The sequence below is a fragment of the Pistacia vera genome, unplaced genomic scaffold (assembly GCF_008641045.1).
Source record: "Pistacia vera cultivar Batoury unplaced genomic scaffold, PisVer_v2 Contig503, whole genome shotgun sequence".
Lineage (NCBI taxonomy): Eukaryota > Viridiplantae > Streptophyta > Magnoliopsida > Sapindales > Anacardiaceae > Pistacia > Pistacia vera.
In genome coordinates, this window is record NW_022196339.1 from 2403231 (window position 1) to 2429622 (window position 26392).

Below are 26392 nucleotides of genomic sequence, written 5' to 3' on the forward strand. Positions count from 1 at the left end.
GTGGGAAAGTGTCATTAAGGCAAACCTCAATGGAATAAATGAAGATTACGATATAATAAAAAAAAAATATTACAAGGTTATATTATAACATAATGGAATAAATGAAGTAATTTTGTCAAATTAAGTGTATAATATTTACAATAAGTGCATTAAAGTTGATGTTCAATTTTATTCGTTTAATGTTACCAATGATTAAATTTTTAAAATTTTAATTCTCAAAATGAGATTGTTCAACTAATCAATTTGAGAAGCATTAAAGCAATAAATTTTGGTAAAATGCATTTAATTTTGAGTTGAGAAGAGATTAGACCCTAATAATTGTGTTAGCCTAGGCACTGAGGTGGGCCTCAAGCCCATTTAAGACGGGTAAGTTTGGGTTGATCCATTAACTCCAGGGACCCCTTTCCCTGACCTTGATGCATCGGCATCACTTATACACCTTTGATTTCAAGAGTTTGTGTTGGACAAGTGTAACGCTTCTACTTATCATATTACAGAACTACGAAAAAGAATACGTTACACAACAAGAGAGAATTTAGAGAAGTTTTTATGGTCACCATTTCAGGTAACAATCCCAATACTTCCTTTTTCATCTTGTTCGTTTGTACCAAGATCACAATATTATAATTGCTAAATTTGATTTTGTGAAAACCTGTTATATTTGTATGTAGCATATTACAAGTAGGTTGAAAAGTGATAGAAGTTTTAGGAGATAAAAGCTTTTAGTCATTTCAAGTCCTAACCACACATCTTTAGCGTTAGAATGAGGTAGAAGCTGTAATCTATAGATTTTTGAGCTTTAATGCATTATATGTGCTGATTTTATACCTTCATGATCAAATTAATCAGTCTCTGGAGTCACAGTGAACGTTGCTGTTAGCTTTAAAGGTTATTTGGGTCGCTATCGTTTGAATAAATGCAGTTAAACATTATGCATTTGCTATGATTTTGACCAGAATTTTCTTCACTGTCACTGATTGAATGATATAAGGATTGGAGTTTGTATTTCCAGGAAACTGGGACAAATTTTTTCTTATGCATATATGTATAAGTTACTCCAAATGCACCTTTGCTAGATTTGTTTTTAGATGAAGTTTTTCAGGTTATTAGAAAGAAACGACAATTACATATTAAACATAAGTTCAAACTCAGCATAATATGTTGATTGGCTGGCATTTACAGGATAAATCAGGAGATTTAGTCTTTGAAGTTGTCAATATTAAGAAGAACAAGAAGGATGCAATGCGTTCGGTTATATTTCCAGCCATTGTTTCTATTCACCACCTAGAAATCACCGAGTTGTATGATTAGTATGGCCATTTCTGTTCAGTGCTAACTAGGAGTCTTTTCTATAATGTTGTGTGTAGCCGGTTAGCATAATCAAATTGGTTTGGAGTTTATTATTTAATCTTGAGGGTTGGGACTAGAGATGGCTGTCAAAAGGTAATTTGTTCTCTCCAACAATCCCTTTTAGATTACATTGTGTTTTGAAACCGTGTTGAAGTATGAATATGCCCAAGGTAAAAATAAATTCGGTTAAGTTTCAGTTTAGATAGTAAGTAAAAATCTATGCTTTTGGAGTGTGCATATGGAAGTTTTATTATAACTTTCTCAAATGACAGAGTAATCTGTTGATTGATTATTATCATCATCATGGCAATTGCCGCCACCATCACCTTTATCTACCTTAATTTCTGTTTGATTCAACATTGTTGCTGTTTTGAACAAACAGAGCCTAGAATTCAAGCGACACTATAAAACCTTAAGTATGATCCTAAAGCAGATAATTGTCTGCATTACATTGCATAATCAAGAAAACCAACCAATTTTGGAAATCTGGAATTAATTTTAAGTTTTGTTCTTGAATGTAATCTAGAAATTCTGTTTATTGACTGCTATGTTTTAAGTTTGATATAACTTTCTCAGATCACATAGTGACTTGTTAATGTTGGCTTTTTGGTAATAGATGCTAGCAGAAAGGAAATAATGATACAACTTTTAAAGCTTTTGGAAATGATCCTTGGGAATTGATTAGATGGTGATCCATACCACAACTCTGGTATTTTAGTCAGGATTGTTAATGTTTTTCTCCTTTCTTTGTCTAATTCAGAACTCTTGAAAGAATTGAATTTCGTTGAACTAATTATAAATGATTGAGCTCCTACCATGGCTTCTGCCTAATTTGATGCTTCTAGAAGGTCAAGGTTGGGTGGACTCTGTTTGTTTCTGGAATGCAGGATATGTTTGTCAATCTATGCTTTCCGAGAAATGACTCTGTAATTTCGGTTTGCAAAATCCGAGTAACAACAACGGATGTGAATGATAAATTGATTCCGCCTTACTCATATTGTCTTTATAGAGCAAAAGTTCTGGCTATGGCTCAACGTGTTCACCATTGCTTCTAAATCATTGACAGCTATTGATCCCGCTTAGGCAGGTGTTATCACCCAGGCCTGTTAGGTGCATGCAGATCATCTTTACCGATCTATAAGTGATGCAACAGTCTCTTCACAAATCCATCCATCAATACTTTTGTTGCCTGTAACCATTACCAAAACTTTTCTTTTCTTCTCATAAACTCCTGCAAAGATTTTTGCTTATTATAGCTCTAGAAACACAAAATTTCTGAGTTGCTCAACAAGTCAGGCATCTGTTTCAAAGGTTTTGTCAATTTCAGTTGCTTATCAGTAAACCAAGTTGCTTTTTTGATACTCATTGTTATCGAAATATTGTGTTACTTTCCTTTTCACTTAAGTAGATAGTTATATATCTTTTATATTATCAAGTTCTATTGCATGCATCATATAGATCTTTAAATGGTTCCTGCTATGGTACCTTATAATGGTTAATTCATTCTTGTTTGTAGATTCTGTCTCTATCCTTCCATCAAAGTCAAGCTTCTTGTGAAACTCATATTTAATTCATACATTACCTGAAGATAGTTGTATATATGATCAAAAAGTTAAAAAAATTTATGTGCAAAATCTTATTTCTTTCTATTTCCAACCAACTCTTTTTTGTGTTTTAGCTGTTCTCTTTCGTTCACTATAAGTGCTTAATGATAAACTTCTTTTCCATGGCATACTTTTTGCCAGGAAAAAATTGTGCTAACAACTTGTTTTTGCTTTCTTTATCTAGAGGTTTTAATACCTTATATTTTATTTACTGTTGACAGCATACTAACTGATAGTAACTTAACAAATGTGTCTTTTATTACTATTTTTCCCTTTGGCACTACCTGTGGAGAAAACTGTAATCAGCCGAGTTATAATTAATTCCAGATTTTCTTCCTTTTGAGTGTATTTATTCACTAGGAGCTAACCTTGTGATATAGAAAGGTATTCCAGTTACTTTACAAACTCAAGAAATTATTGTTCTTCTCTTATAATTGGAATTTACCTATATTGTCTCCTAAAGTATATAAAATTAATGGATTGTTGTTTTCAAAGTAAGGCAGTGGTTCAGTTGTCCAGAGGGATAGACAAAACCTTATTTTGTTCATGATCAATGTTTTTACATTTATCTAGTGGTCTGAATGTTCTAATAATGTAAATAAAGTGATGCCATGGAATGCAGGGAAAATATGGTGCAATTTTCAGAACTTCTATGTTACACAATGATACTGTTCCATGAAGAAATGCTTTTCTGTTGGAATTGTTATATGTTTTTCTGATTCTGAATCAAAAGATTGTAAATAGACAAGTTTTCATAAAATCATTGTTTTGTTTTTCACTATATAGCTTGTAAGAGTATGATATACAGGGTGATTTCTTGATAGCAGGGCAGGCTGCAGTTGTTATGTACTTCCGGCATAGGTTTGGATAAGTGGACTTACAATTTCTCTTCTATATTGTGCAGTTGGTAGCAACTTCGATTAGTGGCTCATTTCAACAGTTGGAAACAATGGGAAGCAAGGAACTTAGATCACATGCATCTGAGGTGATATTTTACTACCTGAACATGTAATTTACTGTGTATAATTACCGCTATTTATTCATAAGGGTGGGGTTTTTTAACTTTTATTTTTCATACTAGCATACCTATGTTGATCAAGTTCTCCTTGAGTTCAACTTCTCTTCTTGTTTAAAATTTGTTATACTTGAGCTCCTGCCTTCCTTTCTTCTCAGTTTTAAGAAAAGGAGAGGCCTGTCATTCCACTAGGGAGCATGACCATTATTTAAATTATTTGTACACAATTTAGTATAAAGTACTTAATTTTTTCTTTGTCCTTAATAAGTTATTATATACTGTGTTCCCTTGGTTTATGCAAGGCATTCTATTTGGTTTGCTAAAAGAAAGAGTGTTGATGCAGGGTGACTTTGATCCTGGAGGCAAGGCCAAACTGATGCTTAACAAGGCATCAAAATGGCAATGCCATGGAGCGGAGGTACAACAAGTTTCATCTTCTTGGCTGTCAGCCACTCTTTTTACTCACATTCCAAACATTACTTCAACCTTTTACTCACATTCCAAACATTACATAAACCTATTATAAAAACTAAATTACAACCAAAACACCTTAAGATAAACATTAAAAAAAAATCTTGACGTCGCGATAACTCCTAACTTGAAACAATTTAAACCAATAAAAGCCTCTAGTATTTACGAAACTGTGAAAATAATTCTAAGAAAAACAAGAGGAACTAGGCATGTTCTTTGATATTTCATGGGTGTCTCTCGAGTTTGAGAGCCAGATTGTGAAGAAATAAGCAGTGGCCTATAATTTCTCCCATAAAGTTTATATTTTAAGAGGCTTAGAGAAACCCTTATGGAATGAATTAATGGGTTAAGGCTTTAGGTGCATGGTGTTCTGTGCAAGATGAGCCCAAGCCTGCCACATTTAAACGGGGGGTGGCGCCAAGTTTTTGAAGCCAACTGTATCTCCCTCTCTTACTGGGCAGATGGGTATCCCGAAACCACCAACCTCCCACCATCTGTCACCGACGCCTCACCATTGGTTCACTCTACTCTTTCACCCCATTTGTTCACTTCACTTACAGCTTCTCACTTTAATTTTCTCAGATTTTTTCTACCATTTCATGGCTTTTTCTCTCTCTACACCGGCCCTTCTGCACCACTTGACGCGTTTCTCTTGCTTTTTGGACACCTGGGCTCTCTCCACTGGCACCATCTTACACCACCACGACCTTCTTCAACCGGACTTGCACTCACTACATATGCTGCTAATACTCTCCAAACACACATACGCACACTTCTGCTCTATGCAACACTTCTTTGATCACCAACCCAACCGAAAATACAACCATTTTTGCATTTAAATAATGGCAAACAACTTTCCTACACCACCAAGCACCACAGCCACTACCGATGCTAACAACACAAACGCTACTACCATCATTAACATGAAACAAACAAATATGGCTTCTTCTCAAAATTCCCAGTTCTCTAACACTGAACCAGTGAACTTCCCTCCAACATTGCCTACAACACTACCGCAGTACTTCTTACCGCCTCAGTATTTGCAACCCTTTCATCAAAGAATGCAATTTTCTTGCACATACCCTTTAGACCAGGCGGCTACTCAATCTTTTGTTGCATATCCTGTGTATCCCGTGTGGTATGGACAAAACGGGATTGAAATTGGAGCTGCTAATGGGGTACCTGCAGGATCGTGCTTTTGGCAACCAAATAATGGTGTAGTAAAGGAGCAACAAAGAGGGAGTTTAGATCCACAAAAGACCAAGATTGCTAGGATTAAGAGAAAACTAGCACGCCAAAGGAGCCTTAGTTCGCAAAGAAATGCTTCTTCTGGTGGTTCTTCAATTGTGTCTTCCTCAACTCATATGGATGCAAGGAGACTTGCAATGTATGGTGCTGACACCATCAACACTAACAGAGATCTGTATAAGTTCTGCACTCCAGATAACAAAGTGAGTTTGTGAGAAATATCACTTGGATCTCTCAATTTTTTGTTGTTTTATTTTCTTTAATATCATGTCCTTTAGTGAGAAATTAATTTGAGCTTTTCTTGCAGAGACTGAGAGTGTTGCTGAGGAAGGAGTTGAAGAACAGTGATGTGGGGTCTCTTGGAAGGATTGTTCTTCCAAAGGTGAGGTTTTTACAATCAAAATGAGTGTGTATTAGGGCCGGCCTTTGTTTTGTATAGTCAAATTTTGCTTGTTTTGGTCTTGTTTTTCTCTTTTTGGTTTTTGATTCCAAGAAAAGATGATAGAAGGAAAAGAAGTACATTAACGAGCCAACCATTTTCTTTCATTTGATTTGCTTTTATTGATCACCACACCACATCATAGTTATGATCCAGTCTGCCGAATAACTTCCCTTCCAGACTTCTCGATTCTTGCACACAAAAATAAAGCAAAAAGGAAAAGGAAATAATAATTATTTTTATAACTCTAATTAACAAGGATAATTATCAAACATTTTCCTTGTTTTATATCAATAATACAGCGTTCTCTTCTATCGGAGTTGATCTAATGTGTTCATTCTCGGCATTGTTAATCCAGAGAGAAGCCGAGGAGAATCTTCCAAGTCTCTCTGATAAAGAAGGAATTCAAGTAGTGATGAGAGATGCCTTCTCTGAACAATTCTGGACTCTTAAATTCAAGTGGGTACCATATATATTAGCGTTTGTTTTTTTTTTTCATTTGGGTTGTCTTTGAAACTGCTTCTTGATGATAAGAGTTTGGTCTTTTGGTTACACAGGTACTGGTCTAACAATAAAAGCAGAATGTATGTTCTTGAAAATACAGGCAAGTTCCACTTGATGATGAAGTTTTTTATATCACGACTTAATATTTTTGCATGTTGTGTCGGAATCTTTTCTCTCAGGGTCCAGAATTTCTCACTTTTAGCAAGCTCACAGTTCACTTTTTCAATCTACAGGAGATTTCGTAAAGCAAAACAGGCTAGAGATTGGAGATTCCCTTACTCTTTACGAGGATGAGAACAAAAATCTCGTGAGTTAATCTTCCTTATTACCATAATAATCATATTTTTTTGACAATTAAAGTTGAATTTTGAAAATGTTAAAAAGGGTAAAAAGTTTGTTCAAGTGGGGGACAACAGTCCCCTTGACCTCTTCTGTATTGATGACGAAATCCTTTGGGAGGATGTGAACAAAAAATGACAAAAAAAAACAGTTCTAAAATGGACAAAAAATTTGAGTGTTTTATTTACATGTAGTAGATGATGTGTTGGTAACACAATTCTACAACTGCCCTTTTAATAGACAGCTAGGATGAGAACGTGCGTAGCACAAATTCTGCAGCTTTGTGGAAGATAAACCCGACCTGCACTACATTCAACATTAGCCTTATTAGCATCAGCTACTGTATATCTCTTTCGGGAAGGTTCTGATTTTGGAGATGTTTTTACAATTTTACTTCCGTTTCCAGCTAGCTATATGAAATATGCTGCTTTAGTCTGCTTTTTACTGTGTAATCTTTAATTTCTGTGTTTTATGTGTTCCAAGTTCTAACTGTTAATCTTTTTCCATTTGAGGAACAGTATTTCTCCATTACAAAGGTCAAAAAACCGGCTAGACCAGAGGCCGAGCCATCATCATACAAACAACACTATATAAACCACAACAACACTGACAACTATAATACACAAATTACGCCGCAAGCTAGAGACGAGGAAGAAGCATCTTTAGCGCTACTTATAGAACAACTTAAACACAAGGAACAACAAGAAGCATACAACCTCATGGCATTGCCTATGAATAGTGCTTCTTCATATAGACAACCAGACGAAGCAAATGATGCTCTATCCAACAACTTTACTAACACAGGAATCCATCCCTATTCAGCAGAAGCATCCATACAACCAGCCTCATTATCGAATGGTAAAATTAGCATCACAGATGATCATCAGAACAACAGTAGTACTGATGACTGCTATGGTGGTCTGGGAATGTTACCGGATGTCAATCGGTATAATTTTTTACTTTGAGCATGAGTAACAACTTCATGCCTTAATAGTCTAGTAGTGATACCATGGTCAATATGATTCATGGATGATCAATGAGTTTTCATTTTTATACTGATACATGATTGTTTGTGGTTTTATGGGGAGGATATAGAGAAGAGACATAGTTCAAAAGAAGAAAGGGAAAATAATTAAAAGTCTTTTGGTGTATCTAATGTAAAATTCTCTCTTGATGGAATAGAAAAGGTTATACAATTTTTTTTAAGTTATAATCTTCTTTGATAGTTATGGTAAGTAGATGAGTTGTACGGCATTGATTATGAAATCTGAAGTTGATTAACAGAATCACAATGGAAAGGAATTAAGTTTGATGAGTTGTATGGCATTGATTATGAAATCTGAACAGAATCACAATGGAAAGGAATTAAGTTTGATGAGTTGTATGGCATTGATTATGAAATCTGAACAGAATCACAATGGAATTAAGTTTGATGAGTTGTACTACAACATTGATTGTGAACTGAAGGTTGCTTAAATGGTAACCAAACTTTAATAATCCCTGCCTCTGACTCTGAGTTCGAAACTGCTCCAATTTCCAACCAAACAACTACTGTGGCTGTGGCTGCGGCTGCATTCTCTATCAATAAACTACAATACGCAGTAGAAAGTAGAAACCCTTTTTCAAGGTAAAATTTTGNTTTTAAGTAAATTACTATAGACTGTCTAATTATTTTTCCCCTTTTAAATGGCTAGTTTTAGTAACATATAAACTTTTTAATGTTTTAACTAAAATATAATTATTTCTAAAGTTGATAAATCAATATTTTACATCTCTTATTGATATAATCAAGTTTAAATTATTTTATTTGTATTAAATTTTGTATAATTATCATTAATTATTTAGCTAATTTATCCTCTTAAGCAATTATCATACTTTTTTTTCCCCCAAAAACAACTAAATGTATAACCTTGCTTGGAATAGTATAATTGGAAGTTCAAGTTAATTTTGTGGATTTAGAAATTTGTTAAGTTGGTAAGTCATGAAAAGAGGTAAAGTAGACTTTTAATTTTAATGACATTGATGTTTTTTATATTTTTAGACCAAAGTGTATAAATTGATCTCAGAGGGGGTAAATTAAATACACTAGAAGACAGAATCTGTCAACAAACAGCTATGAGATAATTCTTCAAATGTGATTGCAGGTCTCATGGCTAATTTTTCATACCTTTGGGTTGTAACTGATATAAACTGAAACCTAAAGGGAGGTGTGGGATAATAGTCCATTAGTAAACTGAAACCTCTATGTTAGTTGATTTGCATTTGATTTGGATGTAAAAATGGGAATAGGGTCACATAAGCCTTTAATATATATATATATATATATATATATATTAAAGGCTTATGTGACCCTATTCCCATTTTTACATCCAAATCAAATGCAAATCAACTAACATAGAGGTTTCAGTTTACTAATGGACTATTATCCCACACCTCCCTTTAGGTTTCAGTTTATATCAGTTACAACCCAAAGGTATGAAAAATTAGCCATGAGACCTGCAATCACATTTGAAGAATTATCTCATAGCTGTTTGTTGACAGATTCTGTCTTCTAGTGTATTTAATTTACCCCCTCTGAGATCAATTTATACACTTTGGTCTAAAAATATAAAAAACATCAATGTCATTAAAATTAAAAGTCTACTTTACCTCTTTTCATGACTTACCAACTTAACAAATTTCTAAATCCACAAAATTAACTTGAACTTCCAATTATACTATTCCAAGCAAGGTTATACATTTAGTTGTTTTTGGGGGAAAAAAAAGTATGATAATTGCTTAAGAGGATAAATTAGCTAAATAATTAATGATAATTATACAAAATTTAATACAAATAAAATAATTTAAACTTGATTATATCAATAAGAGATGTAAAATATTGATTTATCAACTTTAGAAATAATTATATTTTAGTTAAAACATTAAAAAGTTTATATGTTACTAAAACTAGCCATTTAAAAGGGGAAAAATAATTAGACAGTCTATAGTAATTTACTTAAAAATGTATTTTATTTTAATAAGATGTTTTAAAATTTATATTATATTATTATGAGATAAAACGAAGGATTGGACATTTATAATCAACCTTAAAGTAATTTTAATTGAGGCAAAATCAAAATAATATTATTTTGGTAAAACTAAGTTTTTTTGTCAAAAAATAATTAAAATAAAATTATCTATAAAAATAACGAGGAATAAAAAAAATATATTTTTTAGGTTGGTAAGGCATAGAATTTTAAAATTGGATGAAATCCTAACATATCACTAATGGTAAGGGTGTTTTTTATTGATTTTGAAACAAAGTTGATGACTTGGATATCCCTTGATCTTCACGGCTGTAAATAAAGCACACTAGATGACGGATTCTGTCAACTAACGGCTGAGATATTGGATAATTTTTCAAATGTGAGGGGAGGTCAAGGTAATTTTTCATACCTTTACGGTGTGAAAAGTAAAACTAGAACCTTAGGGGATGTGTGGGATAATAATCCTTTACTAATTGAGCGTGGCACAATATGATTGGTGTTCACTTACTATTGACTTCCAAAATTATCCTAATTTCAAAAAGCAAATTACAATTTTCTCCTCTAAGGGAGTTACCTTACCCGTTTCAAATATCAATACAGAGTTAAAGAGACTTTGGGATAAGCCACACAGACATTACAGAACCCATCTCTTCCCATTCCACTCAAGACCAACACAACATAATCCATGGCAGCATCAACAACACAGGCACCAAAACCAGCTTTCTCCTCTCTCTCCTCTCTCTCTTTATCTCTCCACACCACTCCACGCTTTTCTTTTCTCTCTTTAAAACCCACCAAACTCCCCAAACTCACTCTCACAGCCAGAGCCTCCAAATCAGACGACATTGACACCTCATTCTTTGACAACTACAACTACAACCCCGACCAGGACGACACCGTTTTCGACCCACCTACCCCACCTGAAGACTACACCCCACCTCCCTCCTTCGACGACCTCCCCTTAGAAAACGAGGATGAGATTGCCGCCGCCTACGAGGAGCTATATGGACCCGCTTATTCGGGAGTCACTGTTCTTGGAAACGACATTAATGTGATGGACTCAAAAGTGAAAAAAGCATCTGGGTCTTGGGGAAGAACTAAGAAGGAGAAAATTAAGGACGGGTTCGACGAGAGAGTGGTTCAAGTAAGGAGAGTGACGAAAGTGGTGAAAGGAGGGAAACAGTTGCGTTTTAGAGCAATTGTTGTGGTTGGTGATAAGAAAGGACAAGTGGGTGTTGGTGTGGGTAAAGCTAAAGAGGTTATAGCTGCTGTTCAAAAATCGGCTGTTAATGCTAGGAGGAATATAATTACTGTGCCCATGACTAAATACTTAACCTTCCCGCACAGGTATCGCTGATTCTTTTATGTTGGTTGTTGTTTTGGTTTGTTGTTGATGATTATGTTTGAGTTTTGGTTTGAATTGTGTGTTAATAAGTGGGTTTCATTATGAATGTGTATAAGATTTATAGTTTAAGTGATTGTTGATTCGAAGATTGCTTTGCTCCCTGTCAATGAGCATGATTTGCTAGAGTAGTTATCTTTATGGACAACGGTTTGAAACTTCAGTTACTTTGGTGGAAATTTTTTGTTTAGGCGTAACTGTAAATGAAGAGTCAACTATCCTATCCATGTAGAACTCTAAGGTGAATTTCGGTTTTGGTCATTGGTGTTGGTGTAAAGCTTATCTATAACTACATTCTATCTGTAGTTCTAGTTGAATTTATGCTTCTATTCTGCATACTTTAGAGATATAGATTGGTTCAGTTAGAATTTAAGGGCTCAGCAGATCACAATCTGGTTGGTTAAAGAACTGTCTGAATCTGGTAAGTTGTTAAATGGTTCTTCCAGGTCTCTTGCATTATTCTTTAGTGGTGATGGATATTTGCGAATCAAATACGGCTTTGGATTGTGTCTGCCAACATCGAACTACTCTACTGGAGGCTGAGTAAAGCAAACCTGTGTGGACAATTATGAAGTTCTTGTTGTTATTTTGCAATCTCATGTACCATTTTAGTCAGGACGTTGTTGAAGCTAACTTGGCCAAGTAGCTAAAGTACAAATTTGAAGCTATCAGAAGTCGAGAAATGGGCCTTTGAACACTTATAAAATATCAGAGTGGAGTTACTTCCTTTGAACTCTGCAGATGCATGATGAGTGCAGTGAACTTTCTTCTTCACATACAACTCATTGCCAGGAAGTGAAAATATTTTATATAAGAAACAATTTACTTGGAGAAAAGATTTCTTGATATATTCCAATGTATATGGGCAGAGGATTAGTGGGATGTATTTTGTCTTTTTCTTTGTTTCTATTTTTATCATATTATAGTTAAAGTTAGTAGAGGGCGTGTTTTTTATTCAATATGTTTTACTGCCGAAGTACTTTTACGACTATCTGCATTTAATTGATTCTGTTGAGAAAATAAATGGCAGATCTGATGGTGATTATGGGGCAGCCAAGGTGATGCTTAGACCTGCTTCACCTGGTACCGGAGTGATTGCTGGAGGTGCTGTGAGAATTGTCCTTGAAATGGCAGGTGTTGAGAATGCTTTGGGAAAGCAACTTGGAAGCAACAATGCCCTCAATAATGCTAGAGCCACGGTTGTTGCAGTGCAGAAAATGAGGCAGTTTCGTGATGTTGCTCGTGAACGTGGGATCCCAATGGAAGAACTATGGAAGTGAGTTAAAAGCAACTCGGTTTATGACTTTATATTATTCCCCTTGTTATGTAGATTCTGTACAAGTTTTCGTAATGCAACCCAGCCAAAAACAAAATTCAGACACCTATTTTTGGAGCTTGGTGGCAAAGCTGATTGTATAATTTAATTCAATTTGTTTCCTTTTAATGCAACATTGAGCTTCAATAAAATCTTTTCATTTTTTATCATCAATTTTGCTTTTTCATGTTACGGTGTCAATCTAGGAGAGGTTACTCATGAATTTTATGGCGGTTAGCTCTTGGCTGTTTATTTTATGAACAAGAAATGAAGCTGCCATTGGAGTAGTCCTACTCCTACATTTAGACTAGAGAGTGAAGTGATGCGGCTTGCAAAACTAGTAGTACAATGCAAAAGAAGCAGAATTTTGTATATCACTTGATTTTACAGCTTTACATTTGATTGTAATTGTTTTCGTGTATGCCTATATTCAAGTTCTGAGTAGGTGCGAGTATCATATTTTCGAGGTCGCTAATCTCCACAACTTCAGATATTGGTCATGGCTTCCTGAGACAACTGTTAGATTGTCTTCAGGTATTGCGAATGTAGTTATTAACACATTGTGTGCATCAGTGCACCATATTAGATTGCTCTCAGAGGGATTCAAGGGACTGCAATAAGACATAAATGATATTTAATAGGGAGGAATACTATGAAAAAGGACCGCAATGTTGATAATAACATTGAGAACTCTTCCTAGATCAGTCTTTGCAGGTATTTGACAGCTATCACATCATGTCATTGTATCCATAATTCTGTCATTCGTTTTTAATTGAGCATTATCCAGCCTTATCTATCAATGATACAAATCGAATCGACGCAGAAATATTACAAGGTATACCAGTATCCGTAAGAAGGCATATTAATCAAATTTGCCCAATGTAGAGGCAATCAAGAGAGCAGTGCAAGTAAATATATAACCGACGAAAAAGTAAACTAATCCAACCAATCTCAATGGAAAATGTCACTGGCTTTTTTCACCATTGAATCAAATTAGCAAAAGGACGAATACCTGCGTAACTATTATTCTTGCACCTGCACAAGTTCTGGATTTTGAATATCAAATATTATCATCATTTTTCTGCTGTATTTGCAAGTAGTTGACATGGAAGTAGTCTCTGGTAAGCTTCTTCTTTGATCCTTATACATGAAAGTTACCAAGTTTTCCCCCCAAATCAGACGGCTGATATCCCTTGTTGATTTTATATTCTTGGCTTCTTTTTGCAGTGTAGCCATACAATTACTTTTATTTCTTGGTAGCCCAGAAAGCTCTTCCATGAGGAAAAGAACCATAAAGGCAGCCTTTCCATTTTTCTTTTCTTTTTCAATGCAAATAGCAACATACCCACACAGTTAAGCATAAGACATCCAATGGCAAAGAATATGAAAATAAAGAAGTTAGGCATCTTCTGATCTGTAAGAGATAGGAATGGCATCCAATAACATGAATGAATAAAGGAACACAAGGAATAAGAAAACTAAGGCTGGAGTGCTATATACATGCTTGTTTTCCAAACATTTGGAGATCACTAGCTACGCAAAGATATGCAGTGCCTTCTTAAACTGCCTTGGTGCTCATGTTTCTGCTTCATCAAGGGTAAAAATGACAAACACAAACACAAGAAGGAAGAAAAAGAAAAGGAAAAGGAAGGCTAATGGCGGCAATTGCTGCAGCCCACTATGATTCTCATCAAACGTATGGATGAAGTGCAATCTTTTCTTCTTGTTCCTTTCAAGATGAATGCATCACAGATGTGTATCTATCTTTCATTTAAATTGTCACGAGTTATTTCTTGCGAGTATCTCCTATGTTCATGATGTCTTCACTTCTAATGTTAAAGGAACATTAAAAACAAAACTATTTGTTCTTTTTGTTTCTCTGATTATTATTCGGCACCAAGTTCATCTCCTGCATTTGATGTTCAACTTCAACCAGACCAGTCTGCCCAAGAAACCTGCAGGAGTATTCAATCAGTGCCTCAGGAAGCCTTCAGCTTAAAAATTTTAATCACACATGATTAGAGATTTTATTATGCTCACTCAAATTATTTTCCAGAATAAAAATGTATCCTTAAGTTATTATTATTTCAACACTGGTTGCTAAATGAAATAAAACTAATCAAGTAGCCTTCCCTTTTCTGCCCACAGGCTCAAGAAAAGCATGCAACATAACATAACAGGACTAAAATCAAACAAATCCATAAGGATTCAGCTTTTATCGCCAAGGTAAATCGTGTATTTAGCATGTTGAATTCAAACTACATGATTAACCTATGATTAATATAACATGGCATAAAAAATACCATGCCATGAATAGTGAAAACCCATATATACAAAAGGCAGGCAAAGATATCTATTCTAAGATCAGCTAGTTGGTCCTAGAAGGCTAGGACTGCTCCAGGAGCCATCAAGTATAAGAAAACAGAATCTAGTCCCCAGAACACACTTTGAGCCACTAGCATATACGCACTGATTAGACAACACTGTCTAAGGAAATCATAAGCAGTGTCAAAGGCTACAGGGACACAGTATGTATGACGGTTTATCCTCTGGAGCCAGAAAGAAATTAAAAACAGACCAAGGCAAAAATAATTAGAGAGGAGTAAAGGATCACAAAACTGTTTTAATCTGGAGTTTATAAACTTCTTATGACAGTTATTTACACATAAAAATGCAGTCCCAAAGCCTACAAAGACAAATGATGTATGCAGGTTTGTACTCTTGATCTAGAAGCAAATAAATAAAGGGAAAAATCATTAGAATGCAAGAGGGAGGAAAGGAGCACAAAAAATGTTTTAATTTGGAATTATATACCGCTAATAACAGCTTTCATGAGATGTAAAAATTGGTATTTTCCTTCTCTAACAATGCTAGAAGTTGACTGCACAAGATAGAAGAAAGGTTTTGATAACAGCCTGCATAACTGCTGATTTACATAAAGAAGCCACAAAATTTTAAAGTTGAAGTCTACTAGAAAGAAAGCTTGTTTGATGTAATATTTCCGAAAGAATCCACATAATTCTAATGGTAAAAATCAACTCATTTAGCATATAAGAAATGAATGGACTATAAAGCCAAGCATATATTCATGGAGCAGCACCCCTTGCAAAAGAACATACGGCAATTGGTTTGGTTGTATACAGGTACTACAACATATTACACTACTTTTGTGACAAGATTCAGACAGAGGGCACATCATTTTGTCAAATCCCATATTGCTAGGAATGACAGTCTGGATCAGTTTATAAACCTTAGCCCTTAGGTCTCCAGCTGCATTTAGGTAAAAGACAGCTTATGTAAAGCCTAAAAAGCAAAATTGTATGGGCTAGGATCAAACTACTTAGTTAGGCCAAAACCGTTCAATTAACATGTCTGAAACACTTTGAATCTTTGATAAATATTATGGTACTCAGAACATCGCAAGCCTTAAAAAGATGTAGGCAATCATATGACCTACATGTGAAACCAAATTATGCTTCTGCAGCCTGATATTAATGGTTGCTATTCTGATTCTAGACTATAAATCCTAATTCAATCACCCCCAAAAGATACCTAGAAGACAATCCCTCATTGATATTTCTCCTACTGAACAATCTATCTTTTCAAAATCAAACTTGCCATAAAATTACCACAAGCCTAATCATGCTTGATCATACTCCACTCCACCCTCAAAATATTAGAACTACTTTAAGGAACATAACGTATTGCGTAAGAGAACATACATGATAAAAAACATATATAAAAAAAGAATCATCTTCACATGATATAAAACTCAGAGAAGCTGGAAAAAAAAGGAGCAACTGATAACAAAAATGCAAGTTCACTGAAAGCAAAAGCACAAACAAACAAGTGAAATTCAAAGTATGAGACTTTATAAGAAAGAGGTGAAATGTACCAGCTAAGAAGGAAGAAGAGGGAGGCAGCAATTAGAACAAGAAACCCAACATGAAGTAACAATGAAGAGTCACTTGAAGAGAATGCTAAGCCCAACATGACAAACAGACACAAACCCAGCATCAAAAACGCTGATTTTAGAATAGTCCATGTTGGAACCTGAAATCAAATCAACAACAAGAAGAAAGATTGATTAACAATTACCCAGGAAAGAAAATATCGTTAATAAGAGATTAATTATAATGGCACGAACGTTAACACCAGGAGCAAGAGCTCCTAGTAACACCGCTTCTGCTGATGAATAATCTGTTTTCTCGGATTGTTCCTTCTCCATTTTTGCCTTTTCAGATAAGGAGTTACAGCACTTGCGAGACAAACACAGAGCAGAAGAAGAGGAAGAAAGATGGAGTATAATTGGGCCGCAAATTGAGCCAAGATGTTGGCGTTCACGGCCCAATCGAAGGTTGTTTTAGGATTTTATTATCCTTGATTTTAGTAAATATAATACAAATTTAAGTTTTTAAAACTAAAAATAAAAAAATATAATTTTAAGATTAATTTAACTTTAAACATTAATTAAAAAACACTACATCTACAAAATCTTATACAAAGGCATCTGTTTTAGATTGATTGAATCATTTTAATTTAGAAATGAATTAAATAAAATTAAAGTAAGTCAAACATCAGGGTTGTAAGGAATGATATGTAAATCTAAAAAAAAAATATGAGAAATAAAACCTTAAGAAAAATAAATACAATTTTAAGAGAAAAATAGTACTTCCAAGTTCCAACATTGCAAAAACCTAGAAAAGCAAAAAAATTACATAACTTAGCCTTTCAAGTTTAATAAAAAGAAAATTATTTTTTGTTGATACAAGAAATCGTAACAATGAGAGGTACGTGATTGACAGCGTTAGAATTACGTCAGTACATTTATGTAATCCTGATGGATCAACGATTTGACAAAGTGATTATGTATGAACAACAATTAAACGCCAAACACAAAGAGCAAAAAAAAGATTTTTAAAGTGGTTCGGATACTTATAATGCAAATCTTATATCCATTGTTATGTTATTGAGAGTTTTTTAGAACAACGAGCAGAGTTACGAAGAGTTATCTCAAAGAATCCCTCAAGTTGTCTCTTCTCTCAATCTCTATAAGAGTAGATATTTCTTTTTATGTGTAAGGTGTAGTGACTCGTGTTTTGTCACCGATTATAAGTTTGAATTGGAAATAAATACAAATTCAAAGAAATAAAAAATTGACTTGATTTTACGGAGACCTTATCACGTGATATCTCATAGCCAAATTGGAAATCATCCTTTCCCGATTTATCGCACAACAACTTTTTTTCTCTAAGAATTGTCTTGATAAAGTTGTAATAAGAGTTCAAGATTAAACACATAAAGTCAAAACAAAATTGAAGTTAAAAGAAGCAACAAGAGCATGAAATCAGCCAATTACTCATGTACTACTGTAATGAGTCAATACTATTAATTATGGAAGATGAAAGAAATTTTCAAAAATAATTTTCTAATTGATCTAGGACACAAAAAATAAGTTGGGGTTGGGGGTACTGAAGAAAATTATGAAAATATGGGATTTTCTTCTCCAACACGGTTATTATTTCACAAAATTTTCTTCAAAGCAATTATAGGGGAAAATAAATGTATGCTTGACCAGACTTTCTATAAACGAAGCAAGTGTAAATTCTTACACACAAGGATGGAGAAAATCATATCTGAACAGTGAAGAGTACAAATGTTATACAAAATCATCTACATGATATGTGGTGGGGAGTAAGATTTTCTCTACAAACATTCTTTAATGTAATACCTATTTTAGATATCAAAGTACAGCATAAATATTCACAATATAGTTCATATTCATACAGCCTCGTTAACTTCTTCAAGTTGACTTACTATACCAGTAGTCTGCTCATATCAACATGTGTAGAAATTTCAGTTTCCCATATATGGACCTCTCAGGGTTGGGTCCCTATGGAGTAACCATTCTTTCTCTTTCAGATACTGCAAAAGCGGCTGTGGCTCGTCTCTGAAGTCTGTTGCAACACCACAACCATAAGGAGGTGGTCTTTGGTAACCATGAAACAGCTTATCCCTTCTGTGTTCATCTGCATCATGAACTTGGGGCAACCCTGGATGCAACGGTGTGCTCTCAGTATAAACCATTTGGTTCGAAGCCAAAGGAGCTAGCCACTGATTAGAAGGATCGAACCAGGAAGCATCTTGACCATGGAAGTTGCCAGAGTTCCTGGGAGCATAAAAATGAAGAGGCCATGAATGGCTATTGGCCCTATCAAGATTTTGATTTTCTCTGTACTGACGAAGCCATTCAGAAGAAGACATTCCACGGAATGGAGGGTATCCATCCATGAAACCAGGAATGGCAGAACCATAATCAGGTGGACCAGGAGTAGCACCCCAAGTTGGATAGCTGCTTAACTGTAATGCATCAGCATGGGAACCTATTCTATTGTTGCTCCCTGTGTTATTGAAGTTGGAAAAACTAGGTTGAACAGCATCAAACCAAGCAGCATTGTCAGGCAATAACGGGGCAGAAGGCAATGGAGCTGAATAAGGAGATGAGTAATGGCTGCTTGCATAATCTTGCCTAGAACCAATGACCGAATCTTCGTTTCCTCTGATGGAAAGACCAGATAAAGAAGTAGAAGCTATTTCATCTATAGGGCTCAAGACAGGTTTAGTTATATCACTTCTCCCTTTTTCCTTATCATTATCGACAATTCCTCTATCAAAGACCCAAGCACTGAGGGAGGGAGGCCCAGCAGAGACAGGGGTTTGAAAAAATGAGTGTGTTCCAGTTTCCTTTACAAGAGGAGACTCCGGCTGCTTAAATGGTTTGCTGGGCCTGAAATTAGTGATGTCAGAATGAAACTCTGAAGGATCACCTTGCTTCTGGTTTTGTGCTATAAGCAAAGATGTGGCACGACGCAAGCAGTCATCAGGAGATACAGTCTGCTCCTCTATGTCCTTTGGAGACTCCAACTCTTTTTTATAGATAGAAGGATAGAGTGGTGCAGAATTATATCTTGTAAGAGGTTTGAAAACAATGACTTCTTCCTCTTCCACAGCAACGGATTTGTTATATACAGAAAGGCTACTCGCGTTTTCCCCAGGGCTTTGTTTATCACAATCCTCTGTGGAATCAGATGTACACTGGGGCTCTTTCACTTTAAGATCAGTGGTCAACTCTGCTTCTGATTTTCTCCTGTCTGAGTTTACATTTGAATCTGCCGCATAGAATTTTGTTTCTGCTTTGTCATAGATTATCCACCTTTGAGAACCATTTGATCTGTCTGCAATCTTAATTGCAGCATTAATTATGCGGTCAGCACGACATTTAGTTCCACTTTCAAAACTCTGTACACATTCATAATGAGTTGAGAAATCTAATGAGACATGAGAACAAGATAGTGGTGCAAAGCCCCTCAACTCATAGTCTTCCCACAGAGCAGTCCTCTCAGGATTTGAGACTTCGCCTCTAAAATCTAACTTCTTTAGAAGTGCAATTAAAGCACCAAAAAAGTAAGACATAGCACTGTAAACTTTATCATCAGTCTCATGTGCTTCTACTTCATCAAGCATGCCCACCAACCACTCCACAAAAACAAGTACAGCAGGTAGAAGGGGGCAAGAAACCAACGGATTTGACTTCAAACACCTATCAACTAGGCGCCCCATGAAAATGAATGTCACAGTCAATGCAAATCTTGTCAACTCAAGCTCCTTTAAATCATTTTTGTCTTCCAATAGTTTTGTTCCACTGCTACTGATTACCTTCTGCACAACAAACATAAATATAGGAACAACTTGAAGGGCTCTAAAAGGGCCCGCTCTAGCTGAACCCATAAGCTCATAGGACGCCAGCATGGCTACTAGTTTTGTATCATCTAGTTCCAGAATGGAGTCCAGCTCTCTCATCGTAGAAGCAAAAGCACAAGGGAAGTCCTCCAAACTGCATCACATTAAAAAAAAAGGCAGAAAACATCAAAAAGAAAGTGCAAGAGGAATGTGAATATTACAAGCTTTAGCATCCAATATTGTTGTATTTTGGATGTCTCATATGCTCATGAAGGGATTTGAAAAGAATGTCTATGAAAAGCGATGCATAGTAGCTTAAGATAAGTACTAAGCACGATTTGACTTGTATGAACAACTACAGTGCATTTTGCCATTATGTTTGTTTTAGGTAATGCTTCTGCTTTTCCAAGGTTGTGACTTCAGCCAGTTGAATGATTCCTGGATTATCATTTACAAATCCTTCAATCTCAATTAAAGCATGTGTTTTTTGTGAACAAGCACTGTGATATATGTAACAAATGCTAAACAAAAAACTACCGCTAATCCTTCTATCATGGGTTTTATATACATTTGTTTTTCTTATAAATGCTTTAAGTATCACTCATGAGCATATTCTATGAAATTAAAGTTCTATCTAGTGTTATAAGGCTGACCATTATAAAAGAATGAATAAAAGAGAAAAACCATTTTTATATTCTCTAGCAACAAACTTTTTACTGAAAAGATACTGATAGACATATAGAAAGAGCCAAAAAATTATATGTAGGAAGCATGCCCATGTATATTGCCAAAAGGACAACAGACAGTAGTACTCCTTATGTTACACTTTTGCTGTTTTGAGGAGGAAAACAAATGTCTCAAATCCACTGCAGCTGAAAAATTATGGGAAGAAAACACCCTTACTTTGTTGTAAAAAATTGACTCAACGACAACTTATGGTATTTTGATTTGAAGATAATTTCTATGTAACTGAACGGTTTATATACATTTAAGAATTTAAAGGCTAATTTTATTATGGGATGATTTTACACACTCTTCATGAATGATGGTACCACTATAAGATTGAATCATCTCATAATAATTGTTAAAGCCCTATGACCATTTAAAATCACAAATCAGCAAAATCATCAAAGGTCTAGGGATAGATTTTGAACCAAATGGAAATGGACATGCAATAAGGAGAGATCAAATCAACAATTGGGGAGAGTTGATTCTTGCGACATCTCAAGACCAAAGTGCCTATATTCACATCTTTTCAACATGAAATACATTCATCATTCGCTTAATGCAGGTTAGGATGATATAATTTGGATTGTGGACAAAGATAAGATCAGAGGTACAATTATATGAAATTATGTATATCAAAATGGGTAAAAATCAATACAATAGAGCAAAATTCAGTACAAGATCATTCATATATAGTTATATATGCAACTAAGGAAAGTATATAAATCGCAATCATACTAGTGAATTTAAAATGAACTAAAACTGTTGGTTGAAATAAAGCTGCTTCAAGGATTACCTGGATTTTATGAAAAAGAAACTCATTGTTCTGATGATAAGTGACCACAAAGTTGTTTCCACAGAGCAAATATTGTCAGCTTTCAACATATTGCAATTTGAAACATCACTACTCGATTGTGACTTAATCTGACAACTGCTTCTTTCAGATGGTTTTAAGAAATCAAAGCAGGCCTCTCGAGAAAGGGAATGCAAATATAATGACCTATTCTGTAATACCATAAGAAGCACTTGAGAACTGCCAACAACTGACAATAGAAATTAATATGAAGAACGATAAAATCTATTTAGGAGAAACAGGAAAAAAGATGAAGTCTTACTCTTTCAAACAATAAAATGAGATTATTATGCGCATCAGGAAAAGGCTCTTTAACAGCTAAACTTCTTATGCAGTGATACAAAGCAAGGAACTCATCACCAACATAAGTTGCCAATACTGCCAACTACAGATGAACACGATTACCAATTTAGCTGAATTAGTAGCATTGTATAATCATAAATGTAAACTTTATATAGCAACACAGACCCCAAGTCCAAAAAAGAAAGTGAAATACCTGATTTTGGGGGTTTCCACTATCTGGCCAAATCATTGTAGCTTCCAAATAATAGGTGGCTGCAACTGACCAGTTGTGATCCTCTGAACCAAATTTTTCATACTGCTCTTTGTACCTAGCAAGATCCCCAAGACAAACTAAAAAGCGATGGCATAAAAATTGGCATTTCTGCATTTTTTTTGGTTCAACAGTCATGGAGATGCCATCTTTTCTAAAGAAGGAATATTCTTCTGGGAGCCCACAGCATCTTCTAATTTTTACTATCAGATTTTGATAAAATTCAATTGCTTCCAACAAAAATGATTTGAATCCTTCTATATGATTGTCATTGCTTTTCTGCAGGTTTGCACCACTTTGCAGCACTGCAAATGTTGTATTATCTGAATTACCAGAACTTTTCTTTATTCTTTTGCGAAATTCATCAATGTGCTTATAATGAAGCTTCCAGAGAGAAAATTCAACATCCTGAAGCTCTGCCTGATCATAATCATTCAGTACAATTTTCTCATAACTTGAGCAGACTTTGCGGTACAACTCTTGAACATCTGAGCACAATAAACCTTTGAAAAGGATCAATGTCCATAACTGTTTCTCTGTATTAGCAACCTGAAATCAACACATTACTAGAGTCAAGAATAAACTGAAACAAGAAAAAACTTTCTATCAAACAATCACAAGCAACTGCAGAGAAAAACTTACCTCAACAAGTACATTGGGTTTTCCTTTCCGATATTTAAGGGAAACAGGTGAATTGCCGCTCATGATTACAGGTGGAAACTTCTTCAAAGCTATTCTTCCTTCTCAGCATAGAATGTTGACGTTCATTGCAAATTTGGCCTGTGAATTAATGATGCAACCCACTAAGCAATGAAAGAGATTAAACCAATTCACAACTTAAAAAAGCTGAAGAACATGAATAGCTAGATTTGATTTTTCTTTTTATGTATATTTAAAAGTTCAATTTCATTGCAATTCTCGTCATGCACAAGCAAAATTCAAGCAACAATGACAGCAGAGAAACTATCTGGTTAAAAGAATTTGCTCTGATTAACATTAAATGTTATTCATGATCATAAATCCATTCTCCAGAAAGCTTTCTCACATCACAACCATAGCAATTGAAAAATTCAGTAGCAAATCGGACACGCTCAGTTTCTTAGTTAAACACAAAGGAACGAATTGTTTTTTCCTAAAGAGCATCTAAACCCATTCAAACAATTAATAGCATCAAGCACATCCAGCATTGAAAGCACATAAAGGAAGTCATTTTACAGATATATCAACGACAGAGGAAACCTCAGAAAAGGGCCTAATTTCGGAGTCGATCCAGAGTTAATAACAACAAAACACATAAACCCCACAATTCAGTGAGTAACTACTATCAACTCAATTCTACGAAATTATCCCGCGAATGGCCAGAACCCTGAGAGAATTTAAGCTTTACGAAGCATAAAATTTTCCTGGAAGACGATGACTGAAGAATGTAAACAGTAAAAACTTACTTCAAAAACATACAGAAATAGGGTAGTTTGACTTTGAGTAATCAAAATTAATTAAACAGAAAACATATTTTCCACCACCCAGATACGAATCCAACAAAGAAAAAGCCATGAGACAAACACGAAAACAATTTAGGTAGAAAAGAAAAAATAATGATGAAACCCACATGAAGTAAAAGTAAAGAAGTTTACTAAAACATGAAAATCACCACATAGAAGTTGAAGTAAACAAATAAACAAAACCCTTCACAACCAATAGCAACACTGAAACAAAAAGAACGTGTCAAATTGAGCAACAAAGGCAGAATCAACGGACCCAAGAGATCACAGAATTGGAGAAGAAAATTGAAGGAAAAAGATCACCTCAAAAAAACAGAGAAACAAAAACAACAAAGTTAGCAACTTACAGCGAGAGTGTGAAGCAGCCTGAAGAAAACTATCCAAACAAAAGAACACCAATAAGAGAGAGAGAGAGAGAGAGAGAGAGAGAGAGAAGAAGAGAGAAAGAAAGACGTATAAAGACACCTGTACTGTGCTCAGCTGTGAAACAGACAAAGTAAAAGGTGGCTAATGCTGAGACTCAAGACCAAAAAAACTATCTAACCAATTTGTTTGTTTTTTCTGTAATTTATAATTATTTCAAATTAATCATAAAGGGAGGAATAAATTTAAATTAAAAAGTAAATGATCTTCTGTTTTCCGTAAGACTTGAGTGAGGAGGATCCCTTGCAATTTAAGCTAACCCCATCCTTTTTGTCTCTTATGTTCAACTTTATGAACATACTATTTTTAGTCATAAACCTGCGTTATTATAATACTATGTGAATAGATTATGGGTTTATTAAAGATTTTTGTCAATTATATTTGACATTAGAGGAATTTAATAAAAGGGGTTTGTTTGGTGTTTGGTATTTTTCCACCAAAATAAACGAGGACTTAGCCGCACGTTCACATATGTACTGATTGAAGTGGCTGGTTTTGTGGGTGGTTGAAGGGTCTTGTAACTATCATATGCTTATAAAGTCTAAATCTGGATATTCATATCAATATGAACAAATAATTACAGTGCACAATACCTACAAATAAATTTGGTTGATGAGTGTTACATTCTACAACATAGGGGTGAGCATGGGTAAAGGGTAGGACTGTAACAGGAAGCAACCAACCCACCGGTTATGGAAAATTGGAATAGGAAATTCCTAGGTCTGATTCCAATTCGTGCAGTGTTGGAATCGAGAAACATAATCAAAATTGAGTACCTAGATAGGAACTAAGACTAAATTGTAATTTTTGCAAACTATTGGAAGTATATTTGTCATTTTTTAAAAATAGGGATAATTGAAATTAACCTGAGTACCTAGAATCAGAACCAAAACCTATGTTTCAGGTTTCGATTACAAAACACCAGAAACGGCCGATTCAGGTTATAGTTATAATTCCTTTAAAAAATGCAGGGTAAACGAAGGAAAAAACCACTCACCACTACTACTACATAGATAGATATGTGGCAAATATACAGTATATATAGGGTGAGTTTGGGGTTAATATAGCTTCTTCATAATCACTTATTTCATGAGCTATAATCTCAAATGTGTTAGATTAAAATATTTAAAAAATTATTATAAAAGAGTAGATTGTTACATAATCTATTTTCTTGAAAAACTTCAAAAATAGCATTTTTAGCCTTTAGAATACAAAGGTTGTTTCTAGGGGAGTTAATTACAAATGCAACCCAAAGTAATTGAGTGGATCTACATTGTCAACAATATTATACTCGTCGAGCGACAATCTATGTAATAATGTCAATGATATTAAGCAATATAGCGGCATTTTATTTTGGTTTTATATCTTATTTGGTAAAATCGAAAGCGATTTTAAAATTAAACAAAACAAATACTTCATAAATTATTTTTAAAGACTATTTGAAAATGGTACTGGATAAATGAGTGAGATAGTGTTGGACCTTGGGGTTCGATGTGGAAAAGGGAGGGGCGCTGAACAGTACATGTCGTGTAATGCACGACTCCTGGGTCCCTCAACGAAGACCAATTGATGCATGGATTGAAAATGATACTTTAACAAATGTGATGTGAATACTGAATACAATGCCAAGGGTGAAGAATAAAAGTAATCAATACTTCAATAGCGTATTAAATAAAGCCTGCACATGGGTCTATTTGTTGATGTTGGTTAGGTTTCTGATTTGAACTATTTCAACCCAATTCATACCCTCATTTATTATTATTATTATTATTATTCTTATTATTCCGAACGACTTATGCATACCCAAGGTTTGCTAAAACGATAAATTGGTATCTAAAAAGTTTTGAAATGATAAATAGGTACCTTCCGTCATGTTCTATTA

At 34.7% G+C, this 26392-nt stretch overlaps 3 protein-coding genes and 1 long non-coding RNA gene across 5 annotated transcripts; 2 read left to right on the plus strand and 2 right to left on the minus strand.

Annotated features, from left to right (window-relative positions):
• Positions 1-488: 488 nt before the first annotated feature.
• On the plus strand, positions 489-4547 carry LOC116105659. Of its 2 annotated transcripts, none has more exons than XR_004124106.1 (3): positions 489-565; positions 3859-3962; positions 4313-4547. It is a non-coding gene; the product is annotated as an uncharacterized LOC116105659 (long non-coding RNA). The 2 variants fall into 2 exon arrangements; XR_004124107.1 differs by having other exon boundaries at positions 3859-3939.
• Positions 4548-5280: 733 nt separating this feature from the next.
• LOC116105716 lies at positions 5281-12887 on the plus strand. The gene is made up of 8 exons (XM_031392124.1): positions 5281-5891; positions 5996-6070; positions 6486-6586; positions 6685-6731; positions 6865-6938; positions 7489-7929; positions 10679-11343; positions 12429-12887. The coding sequence occupies exons 1-8, from the start codon at positions 5283-5285 to the stop codon at positions 12676-12678; spliced, it is 2262 nt and encodes a 753-aa protein (XP_031247984.1). The 5' UTR covers positions 5281-5282; the 3' UTR covers positions 12679-12887.
• A 1198-nt stretch (positions 12888-14085) lies between these two features.
• Positions 14086-17044, minus strand: LOC116105764. The gene is made up of 3 exons (XM_031392182.1): positions 16861-17044; positions 16609-16766; positions 14086-14668 (listed from the first exon to the last, which is right to left on the minus strand). The coding sequence occupies exons 1-3, from the start codon at positions 16939-16941 to the stop codon at positions 14572-14574; spliced, it is 336 nt and encodes a 111-aa protein (XP_031248042.1). The 5' UTR covers positions 16942-17044; the 3' UTR covers positions 14086-14571.
• Positions 17045-18321: 1277 nt separating this feature from the next.
• LOC116105667 (protein SMG7L) lies at positions 18322-24533 on the minus strand. The gene is made up of 6 exons (XM_031392077.1): positions 24435-24533; positions 23228-23365; positions 22529-23134; positions 22295-22417; positions 21976-22184; positions 18322-20607 (listed from the first exon to the last, which is right to left on the minus strand). Exons 2-6 carry the CDS (start codon positions 23288-23290, stop codon positions 18570-18572), a joined length of 3039 nt encoding a protein of 1012 aa, XP_031247937.1. The 5' UTR covers positions 23291-23365; positions 24435-24533; the 3' UTR covers positions 18322-18569.
• Between the last annotated feature and the right edge of the window lie 1859 nt (positions 24534-26392).